Below are 15,155 nucleotides of genomic sequence, written 5' to 3'. Positions count from 1 at the left end.
GATAATTTTAAACACTAATTTCAACATTAATTGTTTATTCCACATGAAAAAATAACTCGTAATAAAGTATGTATGTATAAGGCCAAACAAAAAATGATTAGATTCATGCAAACATTTTATTTTTTGGCTTGGGTGTTAAAAAATATTAGTGTTTTACCATATTAACCAAACATAATTGAACATGTGTTGAAGTTGGTGCAAGTAGAGTACAGTTAAATATTCCACCTAGTGTATAAAAGTACTTGTATGTTAGTTTTTTCAGCAAAACATTGGGCATACTAAACAGACACAAGTAAACAAGACAATAATGTGACTTTCCAGTTTAGAACAGTAAATGTTCTGTGAAAGGTAACTTGAATATTAAGATATGCTTTTCTTTGTGGATGTTCTATTTGCAAATAGGGTACTCAAATACTTGATTTCCAAATACAAGTTATAAAGGAGTCTTGAACAGAGAGAAAAGTTATCTGCCTTAAATTTTGCAAAGAAATAACAAGGAGAACACCTAATCATTTTTAATTTGTTCTAAATGAGAAATTTTAAAAATAAACATTTATATTAAATATTTTAAAGAAACTAATTAAAGACGAAGAATCGAGTATAATTTACACGACATATCAAACCCAGTTGTTTGCTTCAGTTAACATTAGGTAGTTGATGTAGTTAAAATAAGATTTTACAGTGTGTAATTCAGTAGTTATTCAAGCATAATCGTGATTGAGCAGGTGAAGTATCATAGTGCAAATTTTAACATGGTATATTTAATGTGTGAAATAGCTTCATCTGTGTGTTTGCCAAAAATAGTTTTGAAACTACTGTAATAAAACACTTATTGTTATGTACCTCAGAGCATTGGCTAGTAGTTAACATAACTATAGACTGTAACTTTGAGAGCTTGTGGTTCATATTTTGTAACCAGAATCATACTTTGCACTTTGGGACTGTAGCCCAAAAGTTTACATTGGGTGCTGTTGTCTACCCACCTTTCTAGACTGCCAGTTCAAAATTAGGAATAGCCATTTAGAGATAGCAAATGTGCAAATATTTTGTTTATTAGACTTTTATGTTATTTTGAAACTGAGAAAAACAAAACAAAAACGTATATAGAGTGCTAATTATGCCATTCTGTAATATGGTGTTTTGCATGTTGATACCAGTCAAATCATCTGGTTTAGAACAAAGGATGTAAATCAACAGTACCTAATGATGAGTGTAAGAAAAATCTTATGGTAAGGTAAGCATAGCTCATCCTGTTTCATCAAATAGTAGTAACAATAATGTTAAAATTTCTCTGTAGATAAATGGCAAGCTGATTCTGTTTTATCCACAAGAAGCACTTGAAGAAACTAACAGTGTGATTTTGAGAGCACCACAATTACATGACTTAAAAGAAGGAGTAATAAGTGATGGACCTTGTATTGACAGACCTTGTTCAAACAATGGCACCTGTAAAGACATTTGGAATGATTTTGTGTAAGTGCCCATATTTAAAATAAGTAAAAGCTATTGGAAGAGATTTACACTCAGAGAAGAATTAAATGCAAGTGATATTGATACCATTAATGCATATTGTAAACTAAAGGGATAACAGAGTTTAAAAGCTGTTGTTGATCGAGTTTGGGTTTTGTGCCTGCACAATTAAACTGGATGACACTTTTAAATCTGAGTAAAAATATGTTGAAAGGTTAAAACCATCAAAAAAGCTAATGGTCAGTAAGAACTATATGGCTGTAATCCAAATAACCTCTTTTAAGGTTTGGCCAGCTTAGAAAATTTAGCTTAGTTGTATTTCTACATACTGAGCTAACATTGGAAAATAATTATTTTTAATTTAAAAAATATATATATTAATAAACAAACAAAAATAAAATCATTCTGTACGTTCTCTAATCAAAGTTAAATTAAGAATTTCTGGAATAGCATTGGAACTGTAAAGGATTTGTTAACCTTGATTTGTAAATGGTACCAGTTCAATGGTATCCAGTACAGCCGAATTATTCACCATTCTTGAAGATTGTACCACATGATAATGTTATTAACTCAAAGTAAAGTTTGTGTTAGCTAATGCTACTTGCAGGCTGGTACATTCAGAAATAGTTAGAAATTAAATACTTATGCTGAAAACACATACATGCTAATCACAGGTTTTTGCTTTGTCATCATAACTACAGCTTCACACTTTCTCACATGAGAATTGTGTACATAATGTGCAAAATCATATAGTATTAAAATCTCACAAGTAAAAGACCTTTATAATAAAAAGGTATATAAAATCCTACATATTTTTACTGTTTTGAGTGTTAACTCTTCATACAGACTCAGTACAATATTCACAAGTTTATCAACACATTTACACATTAAGTATTTACACTAACTTTTGATACAACATGTGTGTATCTTCACAGAATTTGGTAGACCTTTAGTAAAGGTTACAAGTAGTTTGCTTACAAAGAATCAGATTTTTTAATGAAATATTTTTATTAAGATTTGTTTGTGAAAATAGTCTGTTTTCTCATGTGTCCGACTGAAAAGTGATCTCATGCTGAGATTGAAAAACCTATTCTTCTTCCCCAAAACCTCATATATTATTTTGCTTAGTTGCTAAAACCAACTAATTACATTTCAAACATTTGTTTTCAGAAAGACTTTGTTATTTTCTATACTCTGTCTTGGGTCTGTCATTTGACCAACCTGACAATTATCGTAAAAAAATAAGGAAATAAATATAAATTGTTTTTTTTTTCGTGCTAGAATGACTACATATTTTAACATGAAAGTACAAATGTTTAGTCTAAGTACCTCGAGTCTCATAACTCTATATGTTCATATATATTTAAAATTTGTTATTATATTAATCTTCCAATCATACCTAGTTAACATTACATAACTTGCATTGATGTGGTGCACATGCATTCATTTTATATATCCAGTTATATAAAACTGACTTTTTGTCTTGACTGTGTTTTTAGTGGACTAGTATTTTGTAATATAGTAATATTTCAATTATTATACATTACATATATGTATGTAGATTTTTACTGTTTAGAAATAAATTATCAAACTTATTTTTTTTATAGTATAGAACAATAAAACAAGAAGTAAAGCAAAAAATTCTTTTCTCTCTACAACCTTTGCACTCGGTTGTTGCTGGATATAGGTTGCTAAGCCTTTTAAAATTTCCATGTGGAGGATATCAAACAAAATTTTTTTTCAGGTTTTATGTATATAGTTGAATAACCAAAAAATCATAATTAACTACACTGATAACATAGAATTACGTTATAATTTATAAAGCTCTGTAACTAAGATACATTTGGATTTATAACAAAAAAATGAAACTTCAAACAGATTAAAGACATAACCTACCTCCTTAAAATATTGGATCAAAAGAATGTGGTAATTAAAATGGCTGAGGAAACCACTCTGCATACATTTTAAGCTGTTGATTGGTTATTCATATATTGAAGTCAGTGCATATGAGGGACCATTTCCAAAAATGGAAAGAGGTGAATGGGGCCAATGAGTTTGATTCAGTATGTAAGCCATATTTCAGCAAAATACAAAAGCAATGAGTTTCTCATTTTATATTCTACCTTCATAATATTACTAATTTGAGTTCCTAATTTGTACGAAACTATAGACTTAGTATTTTGACATCACAAACATCTAATTTTAAACAGTGCAGTATTCAACATATACCACATGACTCATTAAAATGTATATTTGGATGTGTTCTTTTAATTACTTTTAAATTAAGAAATTAACTCATATATAATAAAGTTTAAATTACTTACAATTTGGCTGCAAATGTATTGACGTAAATTATAAAACAGCAGTTCCAAAAATTTTGAATGCAAGTCAACAAGTATGATAACATGGCCTTTGATTTGTGTCCTGTTGCGAAAGTGTTAAACTAAATTAACATTACTGTATATTCCCATATCATTACTTGTTTCATGACATCTCTTTTATGGAATGCATAAAAAAATTATTCATAACCTGATCATTTTTGGCTCATGGTGCTCACATTTAGGGATTTGGACACAATGCTTTGCACTAAAGTGAACAAACAAAAATCTTTTTGCAAGTTATTAACTTTAAACTTAACATGTAATACTATATTGTTCTTACATCACTCTTTTAGATAGTTACATTTTATCTTCCATTTCAGCATCTGTAAATTAATTTTGTTTTCTTTTTAACTTTTGGTACTCTCACTCTCTTATTAACTAAAATTTCCAAATGGGTGACCAAAAAACTTCTCCAAAGATGAGTATTATTTTTATTGTGTTATAATTTGTGTTATATATGAAACTGAAAGTTGCTTGACCATATTTGAATGGCATTATCATTTTAATACTAAATAATTATTACTTTGGCATTTGTTCTGGCAGTTAGGTTATAATATTATGAGTCCTACAAACATTATAGAAAAACTAATAAAAAATTTGCCAAATAACTCTGGCAAACTGTTGATGTGTAATGATCACTTTATAAAAGTAATAAAGGATAATTTTGGACACATATTTGTATGTATTTCCTTAGATGTGAGTGTCAGTACCCATTTAGAGGGAAAATGTGTGAAAATGTCAGCCACTGTCATAACAACCCTTGTCCAGATAATTCTGCCATCTGCAATGATCTAGATGGAGGATATGAATGTAAGTACAACTTATAAATAAACTTGAAATGTTTGTGCTCAAGTAAAGATCGCAATTTTTATGGAAACAAGACCAAAGTTCTCTAGAACTGTTGAAAGGTAAAAGTAATTCATCCATTCTATTGTGATTGGGTACAAAAAATCTGGGTGCTTGTATTCAGAAAACTATGGTTTAATTGTAAGCTATTATAACATGAACTTAGTCTCTTTGACTGTAAACTAGGATAGCTTTTGAGTACTCTTATACATAAACTACATCTACGTATGCAATGTCATAATTGTCTTCATATGAAAACCACTACGTGACATAGTTACATGATATCCTGTTATGTAATACTCTTTGGGCAGAGCACAGCTTGATTGTTAGTGACTAAGCTGTGGACCCATTATTCACATCCAGTTACAGTGTAAAAAAAAACAACAGTTGGAGCTATAGATGTAATGTATGGGTGATAGTAAAACCCCATTATTCAATTAGTCATCCAAGACTTTGTGATGGCTACAGTTGACTAACAGTTAGTAATTAGGGGTGGCTAGTATAGACAGCCCTTGTATAAGTGAGCAGCTATCTAAAAACAAATGAAATACTTAACCAAATATCATGGAACATAGTTCAGACTTATCAAAGAGTACTTAGTTGGGGCTTAAAATTTCATTTAGTATTTCTGTGGTTTTCAAGGTTGTGAAATTTCTAAAAGACTGTTGTGAGATACTGTTTTTAAAAAGAAAAAATCAAAATACTTTCATACTAAAATTTTATTCTTTTATCAGAAAGTTTTTATATACTTTAGTTTAAACTTGGTTGATGCACATCAACTTATTTATATTGTGGCTTCACTTTACTGATTGGGAGAGAGTAATAATGAAATCTAGCTATATGTTATTAAAAAAATAAAAAGATGCAAGATTTAGCTAAGATTTAGAAGTGATCATTTACTTTGTCAGGCTATTTATCATGATAATTACTAACAGTATTCTTTACTTTTATATTTTAGTTAACTGTATATTATGGTTGTTTTAAAAATCATCTTTAAACAGTGTGATAATTTTGTACAAGATTAACATTTTTGCCTGGATTTTGAAATGTTATAAACAAGATGTCATTTACAAGCTCGTTCTTGTTTTGGCAACACATCTGTGGGAAATTTGCTGAAATACCTTTATAAAACCCTGTGGGTGTCAATTAATGTATGGACATAAAATGATGAATTTGAAAGGAAAATTAAAACTAAACTATGAGCAAAAATATAGAGAATTGAAATTGTGCATACAAGTAAAATACGACTATTCTAATAGATTTCTAGAGTTGAAAGTTATGTACATTTTCATTTGTTAATTTTAAGCTTTTCATTCCACTTTGTTTATAACATATGCAGTTAATTATATAGTAGAAAAAACAAAATTGAAATATTTATCATAAAAAAACATCTATTGATATGAGGTTCTTGAAACTAAAGAAATGAAATGTTAAAACTTAGATAAAAGAATATTGTTTTTATACTTTGTACAAATATTACCTTTCAGGCGAACTATTCAAAGTATGAATGCAAATAGCTGCATTAAATTATGAATTCTTTATTACAAATAATTTAAAAAGTCAAAATTAAATGTTTTATTTTGCCTTTATTTTGCAATGTGGTGTGAAACATAGGCTGAGTAGCCATTGTAGGTTTGAAAACTAATTCCTGTGCCTATTGAATGAAAAGAGGATATTTTCAGATTACTGGCATAGTGTGTCAAAGATGGTTTGAAAAAGTCTTAAGTATAGAAGTTGAAAGCTGTCCCCTTTTTATTCAATAGGCAACTTACATTCCATTAAGGTTCTCAAACCTAATATGATGCCTACGAATATACGGTAGTACTAAAAAAAAAAAGTCTTGTTATTTTTTATTATAATATTTATTATATGATCTGTAATTGAACTGTTTTAATATTATTCACAGGTATTACAGAAGCAGCTTTCAATGGAAGTTCAGGGATCAAGTATAAGTGGAATATTTCAGAAAACAATTTGAATGATACAATCACTTTAAGATTTCGTTCCATAAATGATAGTGCTCTGCTACATATTCAGACCAAAGATCAGTTGATGCTATATCTGGAAAATGGCAAGGTTTATATAACATACAACAATGTTACTTCTGATATTCTTGTCTCTCCAACTACTGTAACGGATGGTGCATGGCATGACTTGAATGTAACTTTCACCGAGCATAATACATCAGTTTCTCTTGACTTCAGTACCCAAACAGTTGAAAATATTAAAAATATCAGTTTATGGTCTATTTTGAATGATGGAGGTCACGTTTACCTAGGACAGTCGCCTGAAAAAAGCTCCTTCAGGGGTTGTATGGGGGAAGTCAGAATTGGAACTGTTTTATTGCCATTTTTTACCCCTGAACAACTGACCAATAACAGTAGTCCAAACCAGTTTCTTATGGATAATGGCACTGATATAGAAATTGGATGTGTTCTTTGCTGGGATCAGGATTGTCACAACAATGGTTCATGTGAAGATAGAAATAACACGTACAGATGCAACTGTAGATATGGATATAGCGGAGCCTGGTAAGTTGTGTGTTAAAAGTTATTTTGGTTTTAGTAGATAAATGTGGTTTGACTTGAAAGATTGATAAAACTTTATTTACCTGTATGAGGTCATATCGACACTACTTTCTTCTAGTCCTGATGAAATCACGTTCTAACACTCTGAAACAATATCTTTATCCATACTCATACAGGTGACTGAAGCTTAACGAAATCTTCCAAAATTAACTTGTTAGTCTTTTGTGGAATAGGATAAGATCCACTGGCACCAACTATAGTGAGGCTTAATTTGTTTGAAGTTTTGGTGGTTGAAGCTGTCTCTTAGTTTTTGTACACGAGCAATGTCTGCCATTTTCAGTTTAATGAATGACATTTCTGGGTTCATGAATTTTGTGAAAATGAGCCCTCACTGTTTATAAAATGTGAATTCTAGTTGAGCATGAATTAGAAAAATATAAGTGACTGGTATGTGTAACTGTTACAGCTTAAATTCAGAGTTAACATGGCTGTTTTTGTATTTTTATTCAATTTTATATTTACCATGCATAACATACAGATATTAAAACTAGTTTAAAAAAGAAAAGTTTAAAAAATAAATTAGTATGTTGAGGAAAAAAATTTCAGAGTATCATAATGGCTTTCTGCAGTACTATAACTTGCTGTACTGACATATTTCATAATTGTAGTGATTAAATGGGAGTCAGATCTAACCCAGTCTGTGGAAAGTAAAGCTTTGGCAGGAAATGAAACTAAGTTTAAGCAGTTATAAAATTTGAATAACAAGGTTTATATGTCAGTATTTTTTAAGTTGTCCCATGTTGCAATACACTAATAAAGTAAGACATTCTTAAAATATAAGTTTGAGTGTGTCCACATTAATGTAATAAGTATAAGTTATATACTATATATCCTAAGGGTATTTGTTAAATTGTTACTGTAGCTGAAACATGCAGTTTACTGTTGAGGTAGAAGTCAAAGACTGACAAAATTGATGTGTTTACAAATAAGAAACAAACATAAAATCAGTCCGTGTCTATTTATAATGGGGAAGCAGCCAAAATAATTAAAAACTGTTTTTAGAACTCTTAGAAATTCCAAATTCACAAATTGTATACTACGTTAAAAAAATTAAATGTCTTTTGGTGAGTATTTTAAGCTTGTTATGTAGACAAAAAGTTCTGTCTTTTATTAGTTTTAAGTGAAGCATGACCTGTAGTTTTAGTCATTATTTTGTGAAATGGAAGATTTTAATATTTTTGAATGTTATTAGCCTTCTGTCACTTGTTAAGATCCAAATAATGGAATACATGTTTTTGTTTGTAGACACAAAGTTATTCACACTATTACATAGTCATATGTGTTAAAGGCATTTCATTTTGAAATAATCATATATTGTTGACACCAGTATATTTTTCAAGAATTAAAATCAAATGATGAAAATTGGCCATTATGAACCCTAGGTGCAAATTGTTGGTTTTCAAAGAGAAAAGGTTAAGGTTTGCCATGGGTAACACATTATTAAATGTAGGTACTAATAGTTAGTGTTAACAACATTGTCAGAGCTGTAACAGTGCATTGTGTAGACTGTGCTTGAAGTTAGTTACCATATATTTTTTATATATTTGCATACTAAACATTTTCTATTGATAATTCTGCATTTTCATGACTGCTTTCATTCATAAAAACATGTTTTATTATCACAATCAGTTTTAGTTAGATTAATTATTTGAATTTAGTTGACCTCACTTTCAGTCATTTAGGAAAAAAAAGAATTTGAAGTTTAGTTTATTAACAAACATTTTAGCAGTAGTTTTTAGAAGTATTTTTGAAATCTGCAGTAAACACTTATCACTTTCATATATGTGTTTGAATTTTTGCTGGATGTGATAAATCTCTTTGTAGGTGTCAAACAATAGTTGACTTTTGCAAGCCAGACCCTTGCCAAAACAAAGGATTGTGTACGTCAAGAGAAGGGAAAGGGTACAGTTGTAATTGCACTGACTATTACAAAGGATATAATTGTTCAGATCAGGTTGGTTAATTTATGTGTATATTGTAACTGAAAACTCGTATAGCTTTAACAGATACGTGACGTAATTTAAGCTTGTTACTTGTAACGACATAATCGTGGCATTTTAGCTTGGGTAACTCCTTTTTTTGTTGTTTAAGTTCAGTGTGTTTGCAATATCTTAACAGATTGAATTTTATTTTTGAGATATACCATTTTAATAGTACTCTAGGAAACAATTGTTTTCATAAAACAAGGTCATCAGTTTTGTTGCTTTGAAAATAGATTATAAATTACACAAAATAGATAAAAAGATGGACAAACATAAATTTGAAAAAAAATGCTTTTCTTGCTTCACTGAAATACTTATGGAAGCTACCTATATTATTAATAATCACATATTAAAAATAAGTTATTTTTTAGGTTTTATAATGCTGTAACTATGTATTATGTTTTCATAGGAGGAAAAACAATAAAGTAGGCACTTTTGCCTCTATCAGGATAGTTTACATTACTGTTGTAAGTAAGGCTTATGTGAAATGTACAATATTTTCTAGTTTTAATTGATGTAGGTACTATAATTTATGAGTAGTTTATAAATTTTTAGAACCTCAGTATGGAAATAAAACTAATAAACAGGTTTTAACACAAGTTTCAACTTTGATTAGATTTTTCTGTGTATCCTCTTAGAAAACTTGTGATGACTCTCCATGTAATAATGGAGGTACCTGCAGTGACATGGACACTCTTGATGAAAGGGTAAGTTTTGTTGATAATATATTCATGTAAGCATGTTTATTTTAATTCACAATGAATTGATCTTGGTGAGGAGCACACTTTGAAACAATTCTGTTTAATATAACAGGTGTAAAATATTTTTACAGTTTAGTCATATCAGGTAAAATATTCTTCATAAATATTGTGTTTTCTTATAATTGCATTAATGTTCAGTTAATTTCTCTCATATTAATAATCAGTAGTGTTAAATCCTTTTAATTGTTGTGTGACTATACACACATGAATAAATATATAAATATTGTGAAAATTTTACAATGAGAGAAATTAACTTGAAAGTTTTTTTCTTTCTTTCAAGTTTGAGTGTCACTGCATGGAGGGATTCACAGGAATTACTTGTTCATCCAAAATCAACTACTGTGAGGACAAACCTTGCATTCAGGGAGTGTGTGAACTTCATGATGAAAAGCAATATATATGTAACTGTAATGATGGTTTCAAAGGAAGAAACTGCAGTGTTAGAAAAGTATGCTTGTTGGATATACCGTGTGAAAATGGAGGCAATTGTACAGAGTTAGATGATGAGACAGAGAACTACACTTGTACTTGTACAGAAGGCTAGTATGAAATCCTGTATTAAGTATCCCAAGAATGCTTGGTGTTGAATGATAGTTATATTTGGGATTAAGAACTTTTGTCTGCAAGTATATTTGTGTTACAAGTTAACCCTAATTGGAGGTTTGGAAGTACTTAGTAGAGGCTATCCTTGTTGCAAACAGTATCCTAGTAGCTAGAGTTAAGGAATTCAAACTATATTACTCACAAACTTGGAAGAAAGTTTAGTAGTAATTTAAAAGATAATATATCTCAGTAAATCAAAAATAAAACCAGTAATAAAAGAACAAAGGTTGACTTTTATTGAAGTAATTTTCTTAAAGTTATTACTATTAAAATGTAAATGTTTGATAATAATCCAACAGGTATGTATGTATTTGTGTGTGTGTGTATATATATATAGCTTAGAATATTTATAATATTATCTACAATTTAAATTAAAAAGACTTTAAAATTGTACACTACAACAATTAAATTGAAATATCACTTTCTGTCAATGTTTTGGATCATAATCCTCATATTACCTTATAATATTTGTGTGATTTGAAGTTATTTTTATCTAATAACTACCTTGGGATTTTTTTTAGTTGATAATAGCTTGTAATTTCTATTTTTTTCTACAGAGTATTTGGGACCTAACTGTACAATATTGAACCTCTGCTATGCAAATAGGAAGATTTGTAAAAATGGCGGAATATGTGTACCTAAATTTCACTCTCCATTGACTAAACACTCCAACATATCTTGCAACTGCTCTGATGGCTTTGAAGGTGCTTTCTGTGAGATAGAGGTGAGTAGTTTAACTTTGAGGATCTTTTTCATTTGTCCTAATGCATTTCAGTTTTGTATGTTTTGGTCTTTTTATGTCTTGAATGGTGATATGAGGGAAAAACAAAGGTGATCATTTATCTGTTTACTTTTTTAAAACTAGTTTGTGTGGTCTTTTTGTACAGAGTCTTAGCAAGACTATATATATATAATATTTTTCAGAGAGTTGATTTGAAAATATTAGATTTTAAAAAGTGTGAAGTTATGTGGTGGCACCAGATTTTCTGCTATTATTGCTGAAAAACATTATCTTATAGCATCACAAACAAAGTACTTTTATAAACACCAAGATACTATTATTGGTTTAGAAAAAAGGAAAAAGCATCAAAAGTTTATTTTTTTTTTGTTAGTTATATCTCTTTCTCCTTCCTTAGAGCTTGTGGACTATTTAAAAGTAAATTATGCTGTATTTCTGAAAACTATTTTAAGATAAGCATAATAAAATTGTTCTTATTTTCTTATGCTTTTTGTAAAGTGAGTTAAATGTTATTAAATAAAAAGAGAAAACAATAGGACCTACATTCCTGAACTTCCTTGGTGAAAATTAATACTGAACAAAAAATTAGGTTATATTATTTTTACATTTTGTTAATTTAAATGTCTTTCTGACCTTTTGATCTATCAGCTATTTTATTACTTGTTTTTTTCCTTTGTACTTTTGATACTGTTCATAGCTAATGGTAATTTTTGGAGATTTCACACTTGTATTAATTACATTAACTTTGATACTTGCACTGTTCAATTAGTTGTGTTCATGTTACACATCAATCTTCTGATTATTATGATAGTATGATTTTTTTTCAGTTCTTATTATGTAAAGTAGCATAACATAAAAAACATAGAAGAATTACAAAATATTGTCAGCCTTCAAGACAAGTTTCTTTGCAAAATTCAAGATGCATAATTGAGTTTTCATAGTTAAACATTGGAACACAGGTTTGGAACAGAAAATATGGAAATGTTCTATACAGTAGAGTCCCTGAGAAATCAGGACCACCCTGACAGTGTTTTCTAAGAAATCTCGACCTTCCATGGCTTGGTAGTTAAAGTGCTTAACTTACAATATATACCATGGGTTTGAATTCCCTTTCAGCCATGGAGGTGTTATAATGTTATGGTCAATCCCACTATTTGTTGGTAAGAGTATCCTAATAGTTTGCATGGTTGGTTTGACTAGCTGCCTTCCTGTTCAATTAGGAATTAAGGATGACTAGTGTAGGTAGCTCTTGAGTAGCTTTGTGTGAAGTTTAAACCAAAGTAAGAATTTTTTTTAAGTGACTGTAAGTCCCCATCAGGGTTTCTATGGGTCCTGGAAAACCTGAAAAATTGTGGAATTTCTAAAGGGTATTTTTAAATTACGAAAAGTCATGAAATTCTACGTTTTAACAAAAAATGAGTCAATAAATATCATTAAAAGCAGTCAGTGTTTAGTGTTAATCTCTCCAGGCAAAGCTGAAACCTAAATGTGGCAATGTAGCATTTCCCTATTATGTTTGTCCAATTAGAATTCATCATACTTTTATTTAGTTTCCAAAGGAAAGTGAGACAATTATCCATAAAGTGCAGGATTCTCTCAAGTTGACCAATCAGTGATAAGCTTATATAGGACAGTTTGGTTTCATAGTTGCATTCACCATTTTGTTGTTTTATCATGCACTGTTCAAAATGTATGATAGTGGGTAAAATATGTGGAAAGAATTGCTTGCAGTTCTGGAACTCCTGGCACCATATGATAATCATTTTGACCCTATTTTTGAGTGGTATAAAAAATCCTGGAAAGTCATTAATAAATGGATACATAAATTATGAAAAATCAAAGAAAATTGTAAAAGAAAGCCATGGAATCTAGTCCACTTTTGTGTGCAGGAACCCTGCTTAGGAGAAAAATAAAACTATACTTCATGGCTAATCTGCTTCTGTAAAGTTTATTAACACACTTTAGTTTTTGTTTTAAGAGATGAAATGGGTTATTTGCTCATTAAGAAACAGTAGTTAAAATTCCAGAAATGTGGGAAGAAAAGTGAAAATATTAATCATGATTTTGGGGCAAAGAAAGTTGCAAAGTAATAATTAAACTTCAGTAATCATACAGGGTACTAACTGTGACTGATGCATAACCTCAGCTGTAAGGAAAGTACATACATATTTTTTAATAGCATTGGTACAACAAGCATATAATGAAACGTGCTTACCTCAAATTGAAGAAATTTTGCAGTAAGGTATCTTGCTTAAATTTTTAAATGTATAAATATTCATATATACATATTTTAGTTTAAAAACTTCTATAGATGTTTGAAAAAAGCCCTGCCAACCTAATATGTTATTTGATGAAATTTTCTGTAAAATGCAATCAGTACCAGATTATCAAGTTTTTTTGTAAAATGCTTCAGCAAAATAAACAAGCTGGATAACTAACAATTGTTTTTTTACACAATTTAAAACAAACTTGAATTACAATTTGATTATTTGATGTCATATACTAGTGCAATTTGTTGAAAATAAAACTGAAATAAATATAAATCATTACAGGTAATATTGGGTTGAGGAATAATTCGTGAGCGTTTTTTCAAGTTAAAAAAAAATATTCATAAATGAAACGCTTTCGCAAAATATTTCATGTCATTTGGTAGATAATTTTTTGCTCTAGTAGATGGTGTGTTTGATTTTCATATGTCTTTAATTTTTGCTTTCATTTTCAGCTCATTAAATGGAATGTCAAGTGGGCAAAATCGAGCATTTTCGACACCATCTGCCTTTTGCATTTAATTTCTTGCAATTTCGTTTAAAACAATGCATACTATATACCTAGGTATTACGTGAAATAAAGTATCATAATAAATGTTTTGGGTGTAATGTGTTCATGCATTGAAGTATTGTATAGTCTTGCATGTAATGCTTGAATGAAATTATTTAAAAACAGTCACGAATTATTCCTCAACCTAATATATTAGAAGGGCTCCTGATGCAGTAACTAAAGGATTAGGAAGTGTAAAATTAAAGAAGAAAATTTGTACTACACCAAGTAGATTGTGTGTGAGAGAAAGTTTTGCTTTCATATGATACATTTAAGTTTCTTACTTTTACAATTGTGAAACAAAATACAATTGGTTTGATTTTTCTACACAACAGACTTCAAAAATTCTTTTTGTAAACTAGAGATTTGAAGTAGCTCTCTTGTTCGTTCAGCTCGTAAATATAGAGAAAAATGTAATTTACTAATTTGTATTGAGATTTAGTTTTACCCCCCAAAACTGCATGCATTTTGTAAAGAATAATTTTTGTTGTTAAACTGACCAGTTAAAACTGTTTTTTTTACATTAAAGCTTTCTGTCAAATGTGATAGGAAACGTTGGTAGACTTAATGTTAGCTCTATTATAAGTTAGATATATCCTGTTGTAAGTACTTAACAATATAAAATGACTATTAAATTTACTGCTTATACTTTGTGTTTTTGTATCTGTAACTTCTTATACTTAAGGACAGTTTTGTTTCATTTCACGTGTGGCTCATTTTTTAATTATTACTTAACACAGGAAATCTCGTACGTGAATGGACTATTATACAGTTTATAATTAGTGACTTTGTAATAACCATTCATCATAATATACATTATATTTAAAAACATTGTGCAATTTTTAGGGTAGAAAGTATGATTCTACTAAAATTGTTTATATTTCAAGTATAACTTTTATTGGCTCCTGTTTCCATCAGTATTAAAATCATCAGAATAAGTTTATCAGCAGTCACTAACAGTAATTTTT

The 15,155-nt window shown here is 29.4% G+C and overlaps 1 protein-coding gene across 4 annotated transcripts in view; it reads left to right on the top strand.

The window, feature by feature from the left end:
• The window catches only part of crb (cell polarity complex component crumbs), a 79,395-nt gene that overhangs the window by 60,258 nt on the left and 3,982 nt on the right, over positions 1-15,155 (top strand). For all 4 annotated transcript variants that reach the window (XM_076457860.1, XM_076457870.1, XM_076457887.1 and 1 more), the window contains 7 exons: positions 1,298-1,473; positions 4,546-4,661; positions 6,604-7,228; positions 9,110-9,239; positions 9,906-9,974; positions 10,309-10,567; positions 11,189-11,355. In XM_076457860.1, coding sequence (XP_076313975.1) covers positions 1,298-1,473; positions 4,546-4,661; positions 6,604-7,228; positions 9,110-9,239; positions 9,906-9,974; positions 10,309-10,567; positions 11,189-11,355 — 1,542 coding nt within the window. The remainder of the gene's footprint in view (positions 1-1,297; positions 1,474-4,545; positions 4,662-6,603; positions 7,229-9,109; positions 9,240-9,905; positions 9,975-10,308; positions 10,568-11,188; positions 11,356-15,155) is intronic.

This window comes from Tachypleus tridentatus, chromosome 1 (genome assembly GCF_004210375.1).
Source record: "Tachypleus tridentatus isolate NWPU-2018 chromosome 1, ASM421037v1, whole genome shotgun sequence".
NCBI lineage: Eukaryota > Metazoa > Arthropoda > Merostomata > Xiphosura > Limulidae > Tachypleus > Tachypleus tridentatus.
Note: the sequence above shows the minus strand (reverse complement) of the source record. Positions and strands in the feature narration are given on the sequence as shown.